The sequence below is a fragment of the Dasypus novemcinctus genome, chromosome X (genome assembly GCF_030445035.2).
Source record: "Dasypus novemcinctus isolate mDasNov1 chromosome X, mDasNov1.1.hap2, whole genome shotgun sequence".
In the NCBI taxonomy this organism is placed as follows: Eukaryota; Metazoa; Chordata; class Mammalia; order Cingulata; family Dasypodidae; genus Dasypus; species Dasypus novemcinctus.
Genome location: NC_080704.1, coordinates 43955743 through 43975847, shown reverse-complemented (window position 1 = coordinate 43975847; position 20105 = coordinate 43955743). Strand labels below are relative to the sequence as shown.

At 45.9% G+C, this 20105-nt stretch overlaps 1 protein-coding gene across 1 annotated transcript in view; it reads right to left on the bottom strand.

Moving 5' to 3' along the window:
- The window catches only part of OTC (ornithine transcarbamylase), an 83509-nt gene that overhangs the window by 45216 nt on the left and 18188 nt on the right, over nucleotides 1-20105 (bottom strand). The window contains exon 4 of the mRNA XM_004457647.5: nucleotides 4523-4610. Coding sequence (XP_004457704.1) covers nucleotides 4523-4610 — 88 coding nt within the window. The remainder of the gene's footprint in view (nucleotides 1-4522; nucleotides 4611-20105) is intronic.

Below are 20105 nucleotides of genomic sequence, written 5' to 3'. Positions count from 1 at the left end.
CCATAACAATAGTCAATACCAGAAAACAATGGGACCAGGTCTATAAAATACAAAAGGAAGGAAACTATAACCCAAGAATATTAAACAGAACAAAGTTATGACTCAGTAGACAATAGGCAAGATGTTCTTAAACATGCCTAGAAAGGGAATCAGCTCCTAACAGCCCTTCCAAAAGAAAACTAATGGATGAAGAAATCCACCCCATTAAGAGATTAATCAAAATAAAAACTTAGGATATAAAACATTTAATAAAACATTTATTTAATAAATAAAGGGTGGTGATCATTTATTAATTTGTTTAAATTTGAAATCAAATGATAGACATTTGAAGCTATCAAGTTACACTATAGCATATTACTATTTAAGCCATGATTATTTAAAAGTAATATTAGAACTAATAGAAATTGAAAGGAAAGGGAAAGAAGGACAAAGGAATATGGGAATGGTGATTTCCTTGTTGTTCATGGCAATACTCTCTCACCAGATATTTGCCGGTTGTCACCCAGCTCCAAATCCACCTTTCTGTTCTCAGTTCTGTGTTATGGGGGCTGGGACAATGCAAGCCACATTTCTGCTTTGCCAGCTTTCCCTGGTAGGCTTTACCAAAAAAAGTACAAGAGGGAGAAGAGCGAGACTGCATTTGAGAGCGTAGAGTTAAAATGGACCTTAAGGATCAGAATTCCCTTCTTTTATAGAGAAAGAAACTAAGATCCAGAGAAATCTTCATCTGTGAAGGTCTCAGAGTAAGTAAATGGCAAAGCTGGAACCAAAACTCAATTCTCCTGATTTCCAGGCTGTGCAGAAAAGAGTTAACATAGCAGGCCTGAGATTACTATCCTTTGAAAGGCCTGCTGCAAAGCTTGGCCCTTGGCTGGCATCTGAGGACTTGCATTTTGAGAAGGTTCGCACCATTTCCAGAACTGATCAGAATGACTCATTGTGCCTACACTGTTTGTACAAACAACATGGTTTATGCTGAACACCTGCTTCTGGGAATCTGGAATTTGGGTACATGCCAGTCATAGAGTGTTATATGCCCAGCCCCTAGTAAAAATCCTGGTCACCAAGTCACTAAGGAGTCTCTCTGGTAGACAACATTTCACTTGTTTTTCATTTTGTTTTGTTTTGTTTTTGGTTTGTTTGTTTTGCTACCTGTTGCTGGTGGAATTAGGCATGTCCTGTATGACTTCACCGAGAGAGGATTCTTGGAAACTTGCATCTGGTTTCCCTCAGAGTTTGCCCCATTTGCCTTTTCCCTTTACTGATTTTTGTATATATCCTTTGGTTGTAATAAATCATAGCCATGAGTACAACTATGTGCTGAGTCCTGTTAAGTCCTCCTAGTGAATTGTTGAACTTGGGGGGTGGTCCTGAGGGCATCCTAATCACAACCCAATGTTTGCCCTAACTTATTTCACTGTCCCTCTCATGGTCTGTATAGAAGAGGCAGTAGAGTGTAGTAAAAAAAGCATGGCCTTCACGTGACCCAGCAATACCAAGACTGGGTACACACCCAGAAGAACTGAGAGCAGTGACATGAATAGACATCTGCACACAGATGTTCATTGCAGTGTTATTCACGATAGCCAAAAATTGGAAACAACCCAGGTGTCTATCAACTGATGAATGGATAAACAAACTGTGGTGTATTCACATGATAGAATATTATGCAGCTATAAGAAGAAATGAAGTCATAAAGCACATGGCAACATGGATGAACCTGGAGGACATTATGTTGAGTAAAGCAAGTCAAACACAAAGGGACAAATACAGTATGACTGCATTACTATGAACTAAATATATTGTGTAGCATATTGTATGATTCCATTTATATAAAATATACATCAATTTACAAAGAGAAAAAAAGAAGTAAATGTGCAAGAATAGCCAGAAATGGGAGATGTGGACTGCAGGGGAAGCATAAAGAGGTGATGGATTTTCTTGTTTGTTTGTTATTTATTATTATTACTGAAATAATGAAAATGCTTTAATGATCACTGAGGTGATGAATGCACAACTACGTGATTGTGCCGAGTACCACTGATTGTTCACTTTGGATGAATTGTAGGCTTTGTTGATATGTATCAATAAAATTGATTTGTTTAAAATAAAAGAGATTCCCTTAAAAAAAAGTTTGATTTAAATCCTTACTTATCTGCTAAGTTCCATTAGTTCCCTTAGCCATGGTTCCCCCATCTATTAAGTTGGGTCCATAATACCTACCTTGCAAGGTTTTTGCAAGGATTTAGCAGTCCATAGTAGATATCCTTTAAGGAGAAGCTAATATTTTTATTCAGAGTTTTAAAAATAAGACAGAATGATTGGAAGAAATTTTAAGGATCCAGTTTTATGTAACCATATATCCATATAGCAATGGAACTAATTATGTGAACTTCAAAGCCCCCGATAGTGTTGGAATTTGTGAGCAGATTGTTTTTCTCAGAACATGTATAAGTTCGTCTAACAAAGAACTTGGACTGAGAATTGTGTGGAAAGCAAATGCAGGAAAGGATATGTGTACATTCCTCCACAGTTTTCAACCCATGCTTTCAACCCATGCTTGGCTATTTGTTTCTTGCTTTGGGTGTGCTGCCCACTCCACTTCTTTATGACCCCTTATCTCTTTCCCTCTGCTAATCTGCACTCCCTCTTTCTTGGAGCTCAGCTGCTCCTCCAACTGGAAACTTTTCCAACCACTGTTCAAATATGACACATTCACCATCATGCACCTGGTCCGAGGTGGAGGATCCCCACTGAAACTTCTCTCCTGGCTCTCTCTCTAGCTTCATCCCTTAGCTAAAGTTTGGAATATTTGTCCTTGAATAAAGTATATTTCACTTCTGTGGAAGCAGAATTATTAGGCAATATAATCCCAGTCAGTGGCAGTGTATTTGGAAGAAAAACTCATTTATGTTTATTCTTTTTGTGCCTTGCATCCAGAAGATGAACACAGCACTTCTAAATACTAACATTGTCTCATCTGACGTAACATAAGTAAAAGGTTTAAAGGCAAGTTTTCTGAAATCACTTCAATAATTCAAATGAGGCAGATCCTTTAATACATACTAGAGTAGCTGCTATAAAAAGCCAACAATGTCTACAAAGAGTGACTTCATGGCATAATATTTTCAGAAAATAATCATTAGTCTTCTTATCAAGGACAAAATATTTAACAAAGACTTTGCTCTGAATTTCTTGGCCAGACATCCTATTGGGGAAAGAACATTCCATGGGGAGTCAGGAGGCCCGTGTTTCAGTTTTTCTGTATAATATAGTAGCTAAGAGCCTTTTCCCATTTCCCATTTCATCCAGGTAGGGGGAGAATGACTAGCTCTTACCAAAGGAATGTGAATGTAGCAGGAAGTGCATGCAACTTCCCTGCTACCGCGCCTTTGAAGCAGGTATGCCTTCTCTATACTTTCTTCCCCTAACTCCTGTACTTTGGAGGCAGAATTGCTCTCACTCAGAGTCCCTAAATGACCAAATAAATAATCTATCCTTCTTTCTCAACAATCAGGGACCTCTGCATTGTGTTATGCCATAGATATTTTGAGATTTCATGTTATAGGCACTAGTACATTCCTAAATTGTTTAATCTCTTTGGGTCAGCCTGTTTGGATTGTAATATGGATTAAATGAGTAAAGCACTTAGAAAATGCCTGGCATACAGTAAATGCGCAATAAATGTTAGCTATTACTATTATTACCTGCTGTGATATTAACTAGTTATGAGTCACTGAATAAGTCAAATTCCCTGGACCTTCATCTCCTCAACTTTCAAATGTTAGAGTCATACTTGCTTATTTATGTTTTCCTAAATTAAAAACTTTATATTCAGAATCCTGGTTATATAAGGAACTTTGAGTATTAGATTTGGACTGAATCTTCATATTGCTAAGAAAAAAATGATCTTAACTCATGGAACATGGCCAGAGGAAAAGGGAGAGGTGTTCAGAACATCAGGTTACTTCTACTCACATTCCATTGATAAGAACTAGTCATTCACCCTTACCTAGATGAAACAGGAGATGGAAAAGGCTGGAATACAACTGCTGTAATTTACAGACTGCAGTTCACAGTAATATATAATATTTTTGTAGCAAAGGTAAAGAAGGTACTATATCAATACTAAAAGTAAACAACAAGAATATGGTATTCAGTTTGATGAGATGTGAATATGATCAAGCATTTTTTTTCTTTTCTTTTTCTTTTTCTTTTTTTTCATTAACAGGGAGACCTTGGTCATGTCATTGAACCAACCTGTGCTCATCACTCATCTTTCAGAACATTGGAGAAAAAATTAAGTTTGTTTTTAGGATTAAATAAGGTAAGTATGCCTAGACAGGATTTGTTAAAATAATGTTTCCATAATTTGTTAAGCTGCCTTTTGTCTGTTATTTTATTTTTCGAAGTTGAAATAAAGTTTAAAATAAAATAAGATAAAAGAGTTGTATGCTTTCCTTTTGAAATTTATCCATCAGATTCTGAAATAAGCTTTGGTGAAAAGAAAAGATTTACAAACCGGGCCGTGTCAGTGAGACTTTCATTCACACCCAAATGAATATCTTGGGTGGTAAGAAAACAAGGGTGTCCTCCCAGAAGTGCAAAGCCTACAAGAGAAGAAAAAGATAAATGAAGTATTTTGAAAAATAAAAATAAAAGAACTAAACTATGAGGAATTGACACCATCTCAATGGGAAAATCAAAATCTTGAAAGTTATCCAACTTCTTTGATAGGAAATTCCCAGGCAAAGCAAAATGAGGAACTGAGGGAAGTAGATGAAATTTTGTGCAAAAGCATTCATCTCTCCTGCTAATACGTGCCCATTCCTCTATCCTCTTGTTCAGAACCTGGCAATTATGGAGCATTGTTCCATATTGGGGCCCATGGCTGACTTTGATTCTTTAAAATATATAATGATATGCTCCCAGGAGAATGCAAAAATAAACTATAGTACTAATATAGTAGACCATGGAGTACAATAGAATCCAGCAGAAAAAGTTCAGCAATGAGAAGACATGAACGGATACGCACAACAACGTAGATAAATCATCTAGACATTGCACTGAATGCAAGAAGCCAGACACAAAAGAGTTCAAACTGCATGATTCCAAATATATGAAGTTCTATTTTAGTATATGAAGAATATGAAGGTTAGGCAAAACTAACCTAGAGTGGTAGAAACTCAAACAGTGCTTTCTTTAGGAGAGGGGGATTGAGTCAGAAGGGGCATTAAGAAACTTTCTAGAATAATAGAAATGTTTATATCTTGATGGAGGTTGTGGGTTCCAGGGTATATACATTTGTCAACAGGGTCTGAACTGTCCACTTCAGATCTGTGAGTTTTGCTATATGTAGATTATACCTTAATTTTTAAAGTTTGAAAATAAAATAAGCCTTGAGATGGAGGTTTCGGGTCACTAGGATTCAGCAAAGTGAAATGAATTATTCTACTGTTTTCTTTAACTTCCAACAAAGACTAAACATCATTTTTCTACCTTGCAGGGGTATGAGAGATTATTGCTGATACTGGAGCAGACAGCAATAGGCCCTGCCCTGCCCTCACAGCAAGAGTTCCATTTGTTCTGAGGAAGCTGACACACAGAGGGATTTGCCCCAAGCCATAGCTGAACTCCACTGGCTACGTGCAGAGCCCTTTTGTCTCCTGCCTGGGAGCAAAGTTCTGGGCAATGGAGACATCCAATCAGAACTTTACAATATCTCTTTTTTTTTTAAAGATTTATTTATTTATTTATCGCAACCCCCCCCCCCCCCCCCCGCCCTTGTCTGTTCTCTGTGTCTGTTTGCTGGGTCTTCTTTGTCCTCTTCCTTTGTCGTCAGCGGCACGGGAATCTGTGTTTCTTTTTGTTGCGTCATCTTGTTGTGTCAGCTCTCTGTGTGTGCGGCGCCATTCCTGGACAGGCTGCACTTTCTTTCGCGCTGGGTGGCTCTCCTTACGGGGTGCACTCCTTGCACATGGGGCTCCCCTACGCGGGGGACACCCCTGCGTGGCACGGCACTCGTTGAGCGCATCAGCACTGCACATGGGCCAGCTCCACACGGGTCAAGGAGGCCCGGGGTTTGAACCACGGACCTCCCATGTGGTAGACGGACGCCCTAACCACTGGGCCAAGTCTGCTGCCCTCTACCATATCTCATTTGAGGCAAGTTCAATTGGCAGACTTTCTCTGATACACAATGAAAACTCAAACAAGTACAATTACAAGACAGAGACATGTGTGAGGAATTTGGCAAACAGTACTATTGTTTTCCTTATTTTAATATGCCTGATTTATCATTTAGGAAATGTACCATAGTCACAATTTACTAATCCCGTCTGTGTCCCATGAGAAAGGAGGAAATTATTAATCGCATGGTGAATTATAGGGCAAGGAGCTGTGAACCTTAAGGCCAAGGCCTCCTTGTTGCTGCATCCCTTCCCCCAGCCTTTGTTATCTCCTTCCTCCAGCCGTTGCTGTCCTTCCCGCCAGTCCCGCCCACGTTGCCAATATATAATCTGCCTCCTTCCCTAGCTACTGCCTACCTCATAGCCGCCTGCACAACTCCGCCTATCCACTACCGCCCCGTAGTTAATCCGCCCCAGCTCCTGCCCCTCCCTCTACCCAACCCTATATAACCAAGTGTATTTCCGCAATAAAGCAGACTTGTTCCTGCGCTCAGGCTGTCTCCGTGGTTTTTACCGCGCGTCCCCCACGCCTGGAGAACCTAGGCCTATGCGCTGGCCTAGGGGCTTCCCGCCGAGCCGTGGAAGGCTGCCCGGACCACGTGGGCCGCTAATCACTGCCAGCGAGCCCACACTTGGGGGCTCGTCCGGGATCCTTTCCTTCCACCGCCCTACGGCCCCTGTTGTCTGCTGTTGCTGTTGTCTACTGGCGATCATTTCAGCTCTCCAGGTAGGGACCCCATCGCCGTCTTTTCTTCTCCCACTATGGGCACCTCCCTCTCTTCACACCATACCCCTCAGGTTCGGCTTTTAGCCGCCCTGCTTGATACCAATGGGGTTCGCGTTTCCCTGAAACAGCTCCAAAAATATTGGAACTTACTACTCCCCTTCAATCCGTGGCTCGCCACCTGCCAGCTCTGGAGCCCAGACACGTACTCACGGCTGATAGATCGAGTTACCTCTGCCATAGAGCATGAAAAGCGGTCTTTTCCGCCCGGCCTGCTGCCTACTCTTGTGGCCGTTCGTGCCTGCCTCCTTGGTGCACCATCCGAAGTCATCCGGGACAAATCGATCAAACAACCCAATGACTATGAGCCCGATGATCTTAGAGACACGAATTCTCTGTCTGACCAGCTCGCCGCAGCTCTCGAGCGCGAGCCTCCCCGCTCGCGCTCCCCGCCGCCTACAGAAACCGTTTCTGTGGCTCCTCAGAATGGCGGACCTCCTCCTCCTTCCTCTACCCCTGCCCAAGATGGCGTGCTTCCTGCTTCTTCCTCACCCGGATTAGAGCCCGCCGGCGGGAACAAAGGCGCTTCCTCTCGCCTTTACCCGCCCCTTCCTGTCTCGTCATCCCCCGGGCCGGCCCCCGGAAATGATGTAGCTTCGCCGCCATCTTGGCCGGCCCCCGGAAATGATGTAGCTTCGCCGCCATCTTGGCCGGCCCCCGGAAATGATGTAGCTTCGCCGCCATCTTGGCCGGCCCCCGGAAATGATGTAGCTTCGCCGCCATCTTGGCCGGCCCCCGGAAATGATGTAGCTTCGCCGCCATCTTGGCCACCCCCGGAAATGATGTAACTCCGCCGCCATCTTGGCCGGCCCCCAAAAATGATGTAACTTCGCCGCCATCTTGGCCGGCTCCCGGAAATGACGTGGCTTCACCGCCATCTTGTCCGACGCTCAAAAGGGTCCCGCCGCCAGCTTGTTGCCGCCTTGACGCTGCTAAGCTGCCACTCCCTCACTTGTTTCCCGCTACCGCTCATCCCTCGCCACCACCATATAACGGCGACTCCGGGAGAGCGCACCCTTCCGCCCCTCAGCTTTACCCGCTCAACCCGCTGCCTACGCCACAGCGCCCTCAGACCTGGCTTCCCTTTACGGCCGAAGAGATCAAGACACTGCGAAAGGCCGTGAAAGAAGATGGTATAGGTAGCCCATATGTCCAACAATTGTTAGAAGAACTGGGGGTTCAACTTGCGCTCCCCTATGACTGGATTTCCTTAGCCCGTGCCATTCTTCCGCCCGGTCAGTTTCTTGAATGGCGTGCCTATTATCAGCATGCTGTTGAGCAGCAAGTAGCAGAGAACGCCCGCATCGGTGTCAGAGATCCACCGGACGCCTACACCGGAATCAACGGCTTTGCTAATCCTCAGTCTTATGTCAATATAGATCCAGGGTTTTGGCAACGAGTAAAGAACCTTGTCCAGCGGTCATTTTCGCTAGTCTCCTCCAAGCAATCTACCAAATTTGCGCAAATGCTTCAAGACCCACAAGAGACCTTTCCCGCGTTTGTCGCACGCGTTCTAGAAGCCTGTCAACGGAAAATCACCAATGAAGACGCCCAATTTATGTTAGCAAAAGAGCTTATTCTTGACGGATGCCTCGCACCCTTCCGGACTGTCATCCTCCCTCTTCGCGACAAGCAGTTACACGAGTGGGTCTTAGCCTGCCGAGATATTGACCCTCAAACTAAAGCGCTTACTACTGCCTTCGCCTCTGCCATGGCTGTGTCCTCTGCCTCTGCTTCTGCCTGCTTTCGATGCGGTCAACCTGGTCATTTCATCCGCGAGTGCCCTCAACAAGCGGCTCCCCGCCCTGCCGAGGCACTGCGCCGACCGAGAGGCCCCCCCACACCATGCCCGCGCTGTGGAAAAGGGTACCATTGGGCTCGCGATTGCCGTTCCTCGCAACAGCCTTTAAACTTCCAACGGGGCAGGCCTCAGCCCCTCTCCCAAGAGGCCTTCAAGAGAGCTCCAAAGCCCTAATGTGGACAATGCCTATCACGCGTCACCAGAAACCTTCCCTCGAGCTCAAAATCAATGGGCAGTGGCTTGAAGGGCTCTTAGACTCTGGTGCTGAAATCTCTTGTATTCCCTTTGAAATCGCTGCCTTCAACCACTGGCCCCTTGAAACCGGCCCTCAAGTCATTGGCGCCACAGGAGCTGCTACCTCCTGGAAGACATCACAGCCTTTGCATTGGAACGATCGAGAAGGTCACGAAGGCCAAATTCGTCCACTCGTCCTTTCCTCAGTTCAAACCATCCTGTGGGGACGAGATGTCCTCAGCCAGCTAAAAGCTCGAATCACCACAGAAGCCTTCTCAGCCGCGCTGCCCCCCCCTTCTAGGGGCCACTGCTCCTGTCTCAAGACCTGACCCTATCCCTCTGGAATGGGACACAGAGGAGCCCATCTGGGTCGAGCAGTGGCCCTTGCCCGTGCACAAGTTACAGGCTCTCTCTGCCCTCGTCGAGGAACAACTACAAGCGGGGCACATTGAGCCGTCCACCAGTCCCTACAACTCACCAATCTTTGTCATTAACAAGAAGGACACTAGCAAGTTCCGCCTTCTCCACGACCTTCGAGAAATCAACAAGCACATCAAGCCGATGGGGTCACCTCAGCCAGGCTGCCCCCATCCTACTGCAGTCCCCCAGCATTTTCATGCGGCGACCATCAACATCAAGGACTGTTTTTTCTCCATTCCTCTTCACCCGCGGGACTGCCCACGATTTGCATTTACAGTCCTACGCACCAACAACCAGGGCGCAGCACGCCGATTCCAGTGGAGAGTGCTACCACAAGGTATGCGGAATAGCCCCACCATGTGCCAGCTTTATGTCAACTGTGCCCTCGAGCCGTTGCGCTCTCATTTCCAGCCTGAAGAAACATACATCATCCATTATATGGACGATCTTCTCTTAGCAGCGAGTTCTAGCACACTTCTCAATGACCTGCTTTCTGCAGTGATGACCAACCTTTCGAGTCTCGGGCTTACCGTACAGTCAGACAAAATAAACCTCAAACCTCCTTTTCAATTCTTGGGCTTTCATTTCCATCACTCCATACAACCGTCAAGCCCTCAGCTGCACATCTCTCCCACTATGACACTGACTGAACTTCAGCAACTTTGTGGGCAAATCAATTGGCTTCGATCAGCACTTCCCATCACGACAGCACAAATGCAGCCTCTCTTCGAGCTTCTGCAAACCAAAGATAGCCCACCTGCTGCAGTCCGGCAAAAGATCACCATCACCCGCGCTGCACAAGAAGCCGTCCAACAAGTCAGTGATGCGCTTCAGCAATGCCGCCTCGAGCGATTCTCTCCAGATCTTCCAATCCTTGCCCTGGTTCTACTGACACCAGTCACCCCGACAGGTCTCCTGTGGCAAGATGGTCCTCTTCTTTTTCTGCACACGTCAAAGAGCAAACTCCCAAAAATCTGCCCTTTCCTAAGGGCCTGGATTGCGTTGGCCACTGACTTAGTCCTCCTTTCCATACAAACGTATGGTATCCCACCACACACTATTATTTGGCCTCTTGATGCCAAAGAAGTTTCTTCCCTTATTATGAACAATACCCAGATGCAGAGCTTAGTAGAGCTCTTTCGCGGCTCCTTTGATAATCACTACCCTCATCACCGTTTGCTGCAAGGGGTGTCTCAGTTAGCATTCTCTAACCCGTTCCGCCCGCTGCCTGCGCGGAACCCCATTCCATCAGCCATCACTGCCTTCACAGACGCCTCAAAAACAGCGTTTGCAGCCGTTATCTACACTCCTGGAAAACCTGAGCCCCAGCACTTAGTATTCGCCAATGACTTTTCTGTTCAAGTAGGCGAGCTCCTAGCGGTCGCAGCGATCCTCAATCTCCACCCAAACCAGCCTCTCAATATCTTTACAGACAGCCTATACACACTACAAGTTTGTCGTAGCCTGCCACTTGCCACCTTTTTGCCAGGCGATTCAAACATTGACCGAGCGCTTGCCTTCATGCAGCGCTTACTTGAAACGAGACAGCAGCCCTGGTTCATCACACATTTGCGAAGTCATTCCAACCTTCCGGGGCCCCTTGCCCACTGCAACAACCTTGCCGATGCGGCGGTGTCAAGCTTTAAAGTATTTCCTTTAGCTTGCAAAGATTATGTTGTGGATGAAAATCTGCTTGGAGACCCCATCAACCACGCTAAGTTGCTGCACTCGCGGTTTCATTACTCAGCGCGGACAATTCGCAAGCTCTATCCAGAATTACCCGCTGAAACCTGCAAGCACCTAGTGCGCTCGTGCCGCGTGTGCGCCCCTCTCCTCCCTCTGGGGCCCCTGCAACCCCGAGGTGTCAACCCTCGCGGCCTCCGACCTAACTCGCGGTGGCAACTAGATGTCACTCATGTCAGCGCCTTCGGCCGCTTCAAGTATCTTCACGTAGCCATTGACACCTTTTCCCATCTGTGCTACGCAGTGCCCCTCGCAGGGGAGAGTGCCAAACATTGCATCAAGGCTCTTCGCCAAGACATTCTGTTCATGGGAGTCCCGTGGGACCTCAAAACAGATAACGGACCAGCATACCGCAGTGCTTCCTTTGCCAATTTTGTGCAAATGTATCACATCACACATCACTTCGGCATTCCGTATAACCCACAAGGACAAGGAATTGTCGAACGCACTCATCAACAGCTCAAGCTACTCATTCAAAAAGAGAAAGCCTCTTCCCCCCACAAAGCTCCAGCAGATGTTGTAACAGCTTGTCTCATCCATCACAATCTCCTAACTTTTGATAGTCAAGGACTCTCTCCTACGCATAAGCATTGGGGACCTATGTGGCCGCCTTCTCAAACTCCTGTGGTCTACTGGAAAGACCCAGCTTCCAATCGCTGGCAAGAAGAACCTGCCCCTCTGCTAGCACAAGGGAGAGGGTTCGCTTGTATTTTCCCAGAAACAGAACGACAGCCTCTTTGGGTCCCAGGAAGGTACATCCGGCCTGCAACACAGCAGCTTGACCTAGATGATATCCCGCGCCCACTAGCGCCAGACCCCGAAGATATCCCACGTCCTTTGATACCAGAACACAATACTGATGGCAATGATTGAGACATCGGCCAAGCCCCCTCCTAAAAATGTTTCTATTCCAATAAGTGCTCTCTCTAAGTTTCTTTCTGCTGATTGCCCCTCCCCTCCTCTATGGGGGCTCTTTTTTCCTTTTTGTCATTTCAGATCTTTCTAAGGACCCAACTCTGCACAAGAGAAGCCTTTGCTACCTCCGCAACCCGCCGTTGACAAGTGCCTGACCTTCACCAAAACGTGCCTTATAACCTATCAATAAAGGGAACTCACCGTGCAAATGCTCCTCAAGCTCCCCTCCCACCCACTCTTACTTTGCTTTTTTCTTGCAATTTTCATTTTTCTAACAATCTTTTCAGCTGTCTGTCTCGCAGCCACAGCCCCAACAGACTGGAACCTTCGTCAACGTCTTCTCCTCGCTATTGCCTGGTTGCTTCTAATTGCTATCCTCATCTCTCTTGTAGTCCTTCTCCCATGACCACTATGCGCCCCCAAGTACATTCATCTGAGCCTACTACCCCAACACCGTCGCCCATGGGGACCACACCAGCTCTCTCTCACCGCGAACGACGTCGACAACGCTTCTTTGCCCGCCGCCTAAGCCGACTTTCTCTTGAAGATGATGACCCCATCGAACGCCAAATTCTCCAGCTCCTCCGACAGGCCCGCTCTGTTCACACACCCACCCCTTGTTCCCCTACCCTCCCTCGTCTCATTCATCTCCTTATCCTCATGCTGTCTCTAGCCTCCTCTGCTACCGCCAACCTGAATCACCAGCCCTTCAATTGGACCCTCAGCCTCTGGCAGTTTGAAAAACTTCTCGCCTTCAACGTGACTGCTGGAGCCCCCTCCTTCACGCTGCACGTTTGCCGGCTAGCTGGATACGATCACACAGATACTAAAATCTCAGGCTCTGTTATAAATACATTTAACATGGGATACATCAGTAATAAGTTGCCACCCCGACCCAAGTGCTCAGGCACCCCTAGCAGTGGCCTTACTGGCCCCTACGGGAAAACTCTTTCCGGTTACTATATTTGCCCCCCTTCAGTGAGAGGCTGTCATGATCCAACACATTACTACTGCCCATCCTGGGGCTGTGAAACCATAGCCTATGGCCTGTCTACAACCCCAAAAGACAAAGACCCATATCTCACCCTCAAGTATGGAAATCGATGGGACCGCGTCACACTTTTTGTCAAAGACCCTAATTCAGATCAGTGGTTCACAGGCCGCACTTGGGGGATCTGTCTGTATATGACCGAGTATGACCCTGGTGCCTTTTTTATTATAATGAAAAGACCTGTCTCCGCCCCACTCTCTGCTATTGGTCCCAACCACATCCTTAACTCTCTTCCCCCACCCACTGTTCACCTTCTTCCGTCCTCATCTACTCCCCTCAAAATCTCTTCCACCTCGACCGCCTTCGTTCCTTCTACTAGGCCCACTTTCCCCCCTGCTTTAAATATACAACCACATCCTCTCATCTCCTCTAGTCCCTACTTCAAACTCCTAAACGCCTCCTATTTCTCTCTCAACGCCTCCCACCCCAAACTCACTCGCTCTTGCTGGTTATGTCTTTCCCCCAGCCTCCCCCTCTATGATCCACTTGCTATTCCCGCGCCCCTCTTTATTTCCTCCACCGATGATTCCCCCTCTTCCTGCAATTGGGATCAATCTACTCATATCTCACTCACCTTTACGCACATCTCTTCCAAGGGTATATGCATTCACCCCCGTTCTTCTCGCACTCCCAGCCTTACAGCCTGTGCCAACTATACCTCCCCACACATCTCTGCCAAATATTTAGTTCCCCTAAACACCACCCAATGGCTCTGCTCCTCCACGGGACTTACTCCATGCTTATCTGTTGCCACACTTAACAAAACCAAAGAAACGTGTGTTCTCATCCTTCTCACGCCTCGAGTTATCTATCGCACTCCCCTACCTTTCTTTGAAGCCTTTGACCATACACAAGAAGCTATTTACCTCCACAAACGCGAACCTATTACTGCTGTACTCACTGTCACTTCCCTCCTAGCTGCAGCTGGAGCTGCCACTGGTGTTGCAGCTCTAGCCACACAAGCATCCGCCCTCCAAAACCTCAGACAAGCAGTAGACTCTGATATCATCTACCTCCGTGATGCAGTCAAATACCTTAAAGACTCTCTTAATTCTCTCTCTGAAGTTGTCCTGCAAAACCGCCGAGGCCTTGACCTCCTCCTCCTTAAAGAAGGTGGCCTATGTGCTGCTCTAGGAGAAGAATGCTGCGTTTATGCTAACTATACCGGCTTAGTAGACTCTAGCTTAAAAGAACTTGAAAAAGGTCTCAACCAACGCCGACTTGAACGAGCCCAAACTGCCGGCCCCTGGGGCTTCCTGCAGCCCCTCCTCCCCTATCTCCTCCTGTTGCTAACCCCAGTTCTGCTCATCATCCTAGGTCTCACAGTTGGCCCCTGGGCCATTCGACGAATTATTCGCCTTGCCAAAGATCATGCTGACAATGTATTCTCCTCATTTGTCCAAATCCATTACCAACGTCTCGTTGCTTCTGATTCCATTCCTCAATCTCGACCATGTCCTCGCCCCCCTTCCCACCGTACTTCCTGCCTGTAAGCTGCTTACTGTAGAACTCCCTGACCGTAGCCGCCGGCACGGGTTTGTTTCCCTCGGCGTAAAGGGCTTGGGTGCACCCCCCGCCCCCCTTTATTGCTATACGTCAGAAAAATTTTGCAGTTAAGTTAGCCACAGTGCTATCCACCCCAAAAAGCAACGTCAAGTTAAGTATTTCATTTAGCACTAGCACGTACCGACCCTAAGGGCTATACATGCATCCTGATCAAATGCTATGTCATTTGCCCTTAGCCAGTCAATTCTGCCCCCTTACCCCTTGTCCTCCCCAGAGATACTCTGTTTTCATCTACTCTCCCTTAAAAAACAGAAGGAGCAATTGTTGCTGCATCCCTTCCCCCAGCCTTTGTTATCTCCTTCCTCCAGCCGTTGCTGTCCTTCCCGCCAGTCCCGCCCACGTTGCCAATATATAATCTGCCTCCTTCCCTAGCTACTGCCTACCTCATAGCCGCCTGCACAACTCCGCCTATCCACTACCGCCCCGTAGTTAATCCGCCCCAGCTCCTGCCCCTCCCTCTACCCAACCCTATATAACCAAGTGTATTTCCGCAATAAAGCAGACTTGTTCCTGCGCTCAGGCTGTCTCCGTGGTTTTTACCGCGCGTCCCCCACGCCTGGAGAACCTAGGCCTACGCGCTGGCCTAGGGGCTTCCCGCCGAGCCGTGGAAGGCTGCCCGGACCACGTGGGCCGCTAATCACTGCCAGCGAGCCCACACCTCCTGAAACACCTCACCAAGGCCTTAGCTCAATTTGAATAATGCAATTTTAATATGGACTTAATAAATGATATTAATAAATTATTATTTTCGTTAGGTATTATAATGATATTGATGTGGGCTATGGGTGGGAGGCTCTTTGTCTCTTCAGAGATAACCTAAGCTGTCTGACTTGTGGGTGTGGAATGGTAAGAGGCTACAGTCCTGCCCTTAGTGACAATGGCAAGGACTCCAGTCCCAGGAAACAGTTTAACAATGCAAGGTCTATAAATTTTAAGTATTTAGGGGAAATGCAAACAAAATATGCTAAAAGCTTATCTAGAATGTCTGGAGTCCATGCTAAAAGCTTATCTAAGATGTGGAAGATATATATGCTAATTCAAGCCTATTGAGAACTAAAACAAAGGGACCATTTGGCCTTTCCTCTCTGTATAAAAGAAATTTGAAAATCTTGTTGGGGCTTGGGATTGAAACAGAAAGCTCCCGAGTCGGCCGTCAATAAACCATTTTTCCTTCTCAAAATCATTCCTGAGTCCTGGCCTATTCATACGCAAATAATTGAACCTCTCTCAAATTCTACAACAATATTGTAGACATATATGAAAACATTCTTTTTTTAAAAGAGGCATACTTACATATTTAGGGAGTCAATATCATTATAGCTCTAATTTTAATTTAAAATTCTTTGCAAAAAAAAACAATCAATCAAAGAAGGCAACATATTAACAATTGTTATATCCATGTAAGGGGTATTGAGGTGCTTGCTCATTAGGCTAATCATTTTACTTTTTGGTTGGCTTTAAAACTTTCATAATAAAGAGTAAAAATTAAAAAAATACTCAATAAGAAAAAAATAGACCTCATTTCTGTAGCTGTGTAAAATGAAATAATTATATTCTACCTAGGTTATATTTTTTAATGTTTTCTTAAATATGCCCAGACTAAATGATTTTTCAACCAAAGGCAACAGTCTAGCAAAGACTATCCACAGACCACTACCATGGGCTAGCACTTTCTAAACATCCTTTCACTGAATCTCTCACTCTCATAAAACTCATGGTAGATATGATCATCGGCATCTTATAAGCAGGGATTCTGAGAGTCAAAGAGACTACAAAATTGTATGAGATAGTTGTTAAGTCCTTTTAACCCCAAGCTTTGCCATGTGAGAACCAGCCACTGAGTCAACTTACAACATCGTGGAAATGAACTCAGTCTTCATCTGGAAAATACAGGGGTTTGCCAAGAGCCTGAAGTTCCTCTAAGGATCTGACGTTCCAGGTCTCAGGTAGAGCCAGAGAAATCTTAGAATATAAAACTCCCCAACAATACTACTTGCTATGGGTACCTAAAATAGTCTGACTCCATTTTTGATGTTTGGCTGCTGACAGCTTTCGAGCCCACCATTCTCCTTTCGCTTTATGCCCCACAGCTGGACAAGCTGATAAGAAAGTCTGGATGTTTCCTCCTTTTGACAACTAGCTGGAGGTCAGACCACACATGCCCCAGCCTATGCATAGGAACTTTCACCCTACCCCCTAACCACAATAAAATCCCAAGCCAGCCTCCTTTCCCTGTTCTCTCTGGCCACTCGGACACCAGCTTGGAAGCCTGTCCTACCTAGAAAGCTTCCTTATGTGAATAATAAAACATTTTCATGCCCTCCTGGAACATGTAAAGCATCATCAGTGAAATTTTGGGTGCAGGGTCCATCTCATTTTTTAAAAAGTGACCACAACATATTCTGGATGCACAGCATGGTGCTCAAGTTCATTCACTCATTCCTCAAATATGTGCCTGGTGCTGTTCTGGGCACCAGGGAACTCACCATAAACAGCAAGGTGCAAGTCCCTATCTGCATGGAGCTTACATTCTAGTGGGGAGAGGCAACTATAAACTAAATAAGTAAATCAAATACATTGCTTGTAAGATGCTCCTAAGTGTTATAAGAAAAATAAAGCAGGGAGGGGGGTTAGGGAATAGGAAGTGTGATTTTAAGTAGCTTGGTCAGGGAAGCAACCCAGGTTGTGTGACATTCGTGTCATGACCTGAGGAAGATGGGTGAGTGAGCCATGGAAAGCATGCCAGACAGTAGGAAGAGCATGTGCAAAGGTCCTGAGCAGGCATTATGTCAGGTGGGTTCAAGGGACAACAAGAATGTTGGTATGGCTGGTGCAGAGTTGTGAGGAGGAGAGTAATAAGAAGTGAGGTTGGAGAAGGAAGGTGGGGAGGAGGCAATGGCATTGGCATTTTTCCTGAATAAGATGGGAAGCCTTTGGAGAATTGGAACCCTAGAATGACATGATTGGACTTATGTTTTTTTCTTCTTCTTTGCTTTCTTTTAAATGTTACATTCAAAAAATATGAGGTCCCCATATACCCCCCCACCCCCCCCCCTCCCACATCAACAACCTCTTCCATCATCGTGGCACATCTACTGTACCTGGCGAATATATTCTGGAGCACTGCTGCACCACATGGACAGTGGTCCACATTGTAGTCTACACTCTCCCCCAGTCCACCCAGTGGGCCATGGCAGGACACACAACGTCCAGCATCCATCCCTGCAGCACCACCCAGAACAACTCCAAATCCTGAAAATGCCCCCACACCATATCTCTTCTTCCGTCTCCTGACCATCAGTAGCCACCGTGGCTACTCTCTCCACATCACTACTACAATTTCTTCCCTTACTAATCACAATAGTTCCCCAGCAGAACACCAGTAAGTCCACTCTAATCCATACTCTATTCCTCCACCAGTAGCAGGGTAAGAGGGCAAGCAGGGAAGCCAGTCAGGGACTGTTGTAAAAATCTGCATGCTGGTTGACAGCTCGGATGAGAGTGGTAGCAGCTGAAGTGAGAAAGTGGTTGGATTTTTGACATATTTTGAAAGTAGAACCGACACTCAGCTGATGACCTTACTTCCTACATGACTGCAAAAACTGTAGGAATCAGAAGAAAATTCCCAGACTCCACCAATACATCTACCTACCTGCCAGCATCTGCACATATACATTGCCTTGTAAGCATAAATGAACTTTCTGTACCCTGAGTAATGCTAGCCCTTCCACTTATGCATTAGAGGACACGGTCCCCTCTTGCCTACTCACCGCTCTAGCAAGTCTTCCCTTTCTCCCTTATATCATCTCAAATTAGCTGTTCCCTTTTTTTTAAAAAACAAAACAAAAATAAACTCTTTCTTGGCCCTACTTTTTCTGCTAGTTATCCCTTTAATTACTTGTTCCCTTTTGCAGCAAAATTCTGTTTGCTCTTTCTCTTTCCAGTTCCTCTCTTCTCATTTCCCTTAAACCTCTTCCCAGAAGGCTTCAGCTCCCCACCACTGCACCCAAACTCCTCTCACCAAGGTTACCAATAACTTTCACATTGCTATATCTAGTGGCCATTTCTCAGTCCTCACTCCTCTGGACTTACCAGCATTTAGCAAAGTTGATCACCACCTTCTCCTTGACAAACTATCTTCACACAAACGTCCAGCACACCACACCTGCTTGCTTTTTTACATCTACTTTGGAAATTGCTCCTTTTAAGTCTCCATTACTGGTTCCTCCTCTTCTCTTTGACCTCCTAATGTTGGTTTGCCCAGGGCCAGCCCTTAGTCCTCCTCCCTCAATCTACACTCATTTCTTTCAAAATTATATCCAGTCCCATGGACTTAAATACCACCAATAGCCTGGGACACCCAAATCCTCTAGGGCAGATCTTACTCCCAAACTCCAGACTCATCCAACTGCCTTTTCAACGTCTCCACTTGTAGGTCTAATAGATATCTGAAACTCACTACTTCCAAAACTAAATTCTTGATCTTCCCCTCCAACCTGTTTTACCTGTAGCCTTCACAGTTGCTCAGGCCAGAAACCTTCAAGTCATACTTGACATCTCTCTTTCTCTCACTCAGTAAACCAGGAATCTTGTTGGCTCTCTCTTCAAAACAAACTCAAGAGTCTGACCCTCTCATCGCTGTCACTGCTCTCACCTGGTTCCAGCCTCCATCATCTGGATTACCGCAGTTACTTATTGACAGGTTTTACTGTTGCTATCTTTTTTCTGCACCCCGTCATCCTCACCCTGTAGTGTATTCTCAACAGAGCAGTCAGAGTGATCCTTTTAAAAAGCAATGCAGATCATGCCTCTCCTGTGCTCAAAACCCACTATTCAATAAATACTTGCTGAATGAATGAAGGAGGGATTTTGACTATGGAGAGAGAGACAGCTCATTTTGTTCATTTGCAAACATCTCATTTTGTTAACAGAAAAACAGAAATTTCTATTACCTGTGAGCTAACGGCATCTAGTAATGATTATAATCACTTCTGAGCAATTAGTTTATTTAAAATCAGGGCAAAGTAGATAAACAGATATGACTACTTTACATTCAACAAGGTAGTAACTATTATGCATCTACTGTGTACCTAGCACAGGGAGGCATTCCACTGAGGACTGGGGACCTTGGAGGAAGATTTCAAACGATGTTTGAGACTTCCTGGCAGTCTGCTCCAAGTCACATTCTTTCTTTGACTACAAGTTATTCTGCTGTGGGGATTAGTCTGTTGCCCTTTGATTGCCCTCTTTGTGCAAGAAACAAGAGCCACAAAAGGTGGGGGTAGGAAGTTGGGTCACAGAGAATGTTATCAAGTAGGAGTCAAAGCCTTCAGCCACCTTGAAAGAAATAAACTGGGGGAATATTGCCTGTGAGAAAGAACTGCAACTGCAATTTTCACCACT